General features: G+C 43.6%; 1 protein-coding gene across 1 annotated transcript in view; it reads left to right on the forward strand.

The window, feature by feature from the left end:
• LOC125048412 (fibroin heavy chain-like) overlaps positions 1 to 5,000 on the forward strand; it is a 7,466-nt gene that overhangs the window by 1,961 nt on the left and 505 nt on the right. The window contains exon 2 of the mRNA XM_047647095.1: positions 1,498 to 5,000. This exon is cut by the window's right edge and continues 32 nt beyond it. Within this exon, the coding sequence (XP_047503051.1) occupies positions 1,498 to 5,000 (3,503 nt within the window). The remainder of the gene's footprint in view (positions 1 to 1,497) is intronic.

Genomic DNA, 5,000 nt, shown 5'->3' on the forward strand with positions numbered 1-5,000 from the left:
TAATACTACTTTACTACTATTACTACTGCGAATGATAATGATAATAATAATAGTATATCACCAACAATAATAATACTGGTAATAATAATGAATGCATCGTCAGAACTATATCAATTAAAATGGCAATTTTTATGATTTTATTTATCTATTTTTTTTTTTTTTTTTTAAATAAAACAGGCTAATAATTCCAGCTTTTCGATCCTATCTGTATTAGTAAATGTAAAGAATAAATGTGCCATGATATGATATAGAAAATTCAAACAATTGGCTGCTGTGAGGATATATTTCTGAATTTATAGGTATTTTGGGAAACATTACATTTTTATGCAGTAACAACAGCTATAATGATAACTTCAACCTTTTCTCTCTCTCTCACACACAGGCACACACTCACAGGCACACACACACACACACACACGTACAAACACACACACACACACACACACACACACACACACACACACACGCACACACACACACAAACACATACACACGCACACACATACGCATACATATGAATATGTGTATATATGCACACACACACACACACACACACACACACATACACACTTATATGTGTGTGTGTGCAAAGATGCATTAGAGCAACTTACGTTATTGTTTAAAATAACTTGTCATATAACCTATCAAATATTATAATCAGCAAGCATATTCACACGAAAAGGATGCTTACGATCTTATGATCTTGAGCATGAGTATAGCATTTTAGATATGTTAGAATATGATACAAATATTTTGTAATTAACATACAGTAGATTAGTTTGGCGAACACATTTGTAAGTTACAATCAGTTCCCTGATAGGTTTATATAACAGCTATGAGGCCAAACTGAAAATCAACCATATTTTAGGATATTCGTTATTGCTGCCTGCATTTGGTCATCCAAATACATCAGCTGTTTTCTGTAGCTCTAACGAAGACACGTATAGCAGGGCAAGATAGTTTAACCTTCATATCAATAGCTATATCAGTGAGTGAATAGTATGGACTAATGCAGGAATTAGGAAGAAAATTGCTTAATGGCCAAATCTTGCTTCGTAAATTGGTTCTATTTCTTATCCTTTACTATTTCATGTCTGTAAAACTTTAGTTACAGACATATACAATGCCAAAGTGAAATGGTGTGACACTTTCAACAACGTCTAATATTACCAAAATGCAAATATTTTAAAATCATTGTCATTTATCTTAATAAAAAAATAATAAAAAGTATTTAGCAATTTACCATTATGAAAGAAAATCGTTGCATTTAGTTTTATTCATTAGTGCACCTGTTAAAGATATTTCTTCATATTTTGAGGTTATAATTCTGAGGACTAAATTAATTCCTAAGCATGATTGTATTCATACTAAATGAGAGAGATATACTGTTGCTGTGTATACAAATATGTGTTTATTGCATGTATACACGCATATGTTCATGTATATAGATATTCAGCTTTGTGTTTACTGAAATAGAACTGTGATCTTTTTCCTCAGTGTTGGTGGCAACGTTGGCTACAGGTCAACAGTTCCAGCAGACTGACATTTTCGACATTGCTGTAAAACTTGCTGAACCTGGTTTCTTCAGTTCTGGCTTGACTGGGAAAGGCGGCCAGTTCCAAATCAGTAGCCAAATCCAGAACACTGACACTGGAGCCCAGTTTGGTTCTCTCAATTCAGGCAACAATGGATTCCAGGCTGGTTTGCAGAGTGGATTTGGTGTAAGCGGCAGTGGGTTCCAATTTGGGTCTGCTGGCAGTAAAATTGGGACTAGCTCAACTGGTTCTGGATTCCAGTCTGGTTCATCAAGCCCCGCTGGTTTCCAGCCTGGATCAAGTGGTAGATTCCAATTTGGTTCAGTATCTGGTACTGGGCTCCAGTCTGCCTTTTCAACTGGATCAACAGGTAGTGGTAGATTCCAGTCCAGTTCAACATCTGCATCTGGATTCCAATCAGGTAAAGGAAGCAGTGGATTTCAATCTGGTACAGGCAGCAGTGGATTCCAAATTGGAACAAGCAGCAGTGGATTCCTGTCAGGTTTAACAAGTGGCAATAAATTCCAGTCTGGCTCCTCAACTGGCTCTGGAGTTCAATCAGGTTTATCAAGCAACACTGGATCTCAAACTGGCTCATCCTTCGGTTCAGAAGCTGGCTCTCAATTCCAGTCTGGTACAAGCAGCAGTGGATTCCAGTCTGGTTTAACAAGTGGCAGTAAATTCCAGTCTGGCTCAACTGGCTCTGGAATTCAGTCAGGTTTATCAGGCAGCACTGGAACTCAGACTGGCTCATCCTTCGGTTCAGCAACTGGCTCTAGATTCCAGTCTGGTACAGTCAGTAGTGGATTCCAGTCTGGTTTAACAAGTGGCAGTAAATTCCAGTCTGGCTCAACTGGCTCTGGAGTTCAGTCAGGTTTATCAAGCAACACTGGATCTCAATCTGGCTCATCCTTCGGTTCAGCAGCTGGCTCTCAGTTCCAGTCTGGTACAAGCAGCAGTGGATTCCAGTCTGGTTTAACAAGTGGCAGTAAATTCCAGCCTGGCTCAACTGGCTCTGGAGTTCAGTCAGGTTTATCAAGCAACACTGGATCTCAAACTGGTTCATCCTTCGGTTCAGCAACTGGCTCTAGATTCCAGTCTGGTACAGTCAGTAGTGGATTCCAGTCTGGTTTAACAAGTGGCAGTAAATTCCAGTCTGGCTCAACTGGCTCTGGAGTTCAGTCAGGTTTATCAAGCAACACTGGATCTCAAACTGGTTCATCCTTCGGTTCAGCAACTGGCTCTAGATTTCAGTCTGGTACAAGCAGTAGTGGATTCCAGTCTGGTTTAACAAGTGGCAGTAAATTCCAGTCTGGCTCCTCAACTGGCTCTGGTGTTCAGTCAGGTTTATCAGGCAGCACTGGATCTCAGACTGGATCATCCTTTGGTTCAGTAACTGGTTCACAATTCCTGTCTGGCACAAGCAGCAGTGGATTCCAGTCTGGCTCAACTGGCTCTGGAATTCAGTCAGGTTTATCAAGCAACACTGGATCTCAAACTGGCTCATCCTTCGGTTCAGCAACTGGCTCTCAATTCCAGTCAGGCACAAGCAGTAGTGGATTCCAGTCTGGTTTAACAAGTGGCAATAAATTCCAGTCTGGTTCCTCATCTGGTTCTGGAGTTCAGTCAGGTTTATCAAGCAACACAGGATCTCAGACTGGCTCCTCCTCTGGTTCAGCAACTGGTTCTAGATTCCAGTCTGGAACAAGCAGTGGTCAATTCCAGTCAAGTTTAACAAGTGGCAGTAAATTCCAGTCTGGCCCAACTAGCTCTGGAATTCAGTCAGGTTTATCAGGCAACACTGGAACTCAGACTGGCTCATCCTTTGGTTCTGCAACTGGCTCTCAGTTCCAGTCTGGTACAAGCAGCAGTGGATTCCAATCTGGTTTGTCATCTAGTGGCTCAGCAACCGGCACTGGAATCCAAGGAGTTTCAGCAGGTGTAAGCAGGTTCCAGTCTGGAACAGCAGCTGGCAGTGGAATTCAAGCTGGTTTAATAGGTGGAAGCAGATTCTCAACTGGTTCAACACGTGGTAGTGGACAGTCATCTGCATCATCAGGTAATACTGGATTTACAAGTGGTTCATCTCTTGCTACTGGTTTCCAGGCTGGTTCAGGAAGTAGCAGTGCTTCATCAGGTCTTGGTGGATTCCAATCTGGTTCAAGTGGTACTGGAGTACAGTCTGGCTCATCAGCTAATGCTGGATTCCAGTCTGGCTCATCAGCTAGTGCTGGATTCCAGTCTGGCTCATCAACTAGTTCTGGATTCCAGTCTGGCTCAACTGGCACTGGACCTCAGTCTGGTTCAGGTGCAAACAGATTCCAGTCTGGAGCAGCAGCTGGCAATGGAATTCAAGCTGGTTCAATAAGTGGAAGCAGATTCTCAGCTGGTTCATCACGTGCTACTGGTTTCCAGTCTGGTTCAGGAAGTAGCAGTGGATCTGGTGCTTCACTGGGACTTGGTGGATTTCAGTCTGGTTCAAGAGGTACTGGATTCCAGTCTGGTTCAAGAGGTGCAGGATTCCAGTCTGTATCATCAACTGGCACAGGGTCTCAGTCTGGTTCAACAACCGTCAGTGGAATCCAAGGAGTTTCAGCAGGTGCAAGCAGATTCCAGTCTTCAGCAGCAGCTGGCAATAGAATTCAGACTGGTTTGACAGGTGGAAGCAGATTCTCAACTGGATCAGCACGCAGTAGTGGACAGTCATCTGGATCATCAAGCAGCATTGGAATCTCAAGTGATTCAGCAAGAGGCAGTGGATTTGGGGCTAATTCAGTGGGCAGTGGATTCACTGGTACCCAGTCTGGTTCATCCCGTCCCACGGGCTTCCAGTCTGGCTCAGGAAGTGGCAGGGGATCTAGTACTTTGTCAGGATTTGGTGGATTCCAGTCTGGCTCAAATGGAGGTGGATCGCAGTCTGGTTCTGGAAGAATCCAAGGTGGTTTAGCAGGTTCAAGGAGATTCCAGTCTGGAGCAGCAGCTGGCAGTGGCATTCAGACTGGTTTGACAAGCGGAAGCAGATTCTCAACTGGTTCAGCACGTGGTAGTGGACAGTCATCTGGATTATCCGGCAGTATTGGATTTTCAAGTGGTGCAGCAAGCGGCAGTGGATTTGGGGCTAGTTCAGTGGGCAGTGGATTCACTGGATCCCAGTCTGGTTCATCAGGTGCCTCTGGCTTCCAACTTGGCTCTGGCAGTGGATTCGGTGTTCCATCAGGACTTGGTGGATTCCAGTCTGGTTCAAATGGTGCTGGATTTGGAGCAGCAGGTGGCAGTGCACTTCAGTTTGGCTCAGACTCAGCTGATGCATTTGGTATCTTTGAGCCTCTGAATCTTCCTGCAGAAGCCACTCGCTTGCTTGGAAAGATCTCAACATCATTTACCTGCCTTGAGCGGCCTTATGGATATTATGCTGATGAAGAAAACTCCTGTCACATCTTCCACATCTGTTACCCTGCTCTCTTT

This window comes from Penaeus chinensis, chromosome 43 (genome assembly GCF_019202785.1).
Source record: "Penaeus chinensis breed Huanghai No. 1 chromosome 43, ASM1920278v2, whole genome shotgun sequence".
NCBI classification, from domain to species: Eukaryota; Metazoa; Arthropoda; class Malacostraca; order Decapoda; family Penaeidae; genus Penaeus; species Penaeus chinensis.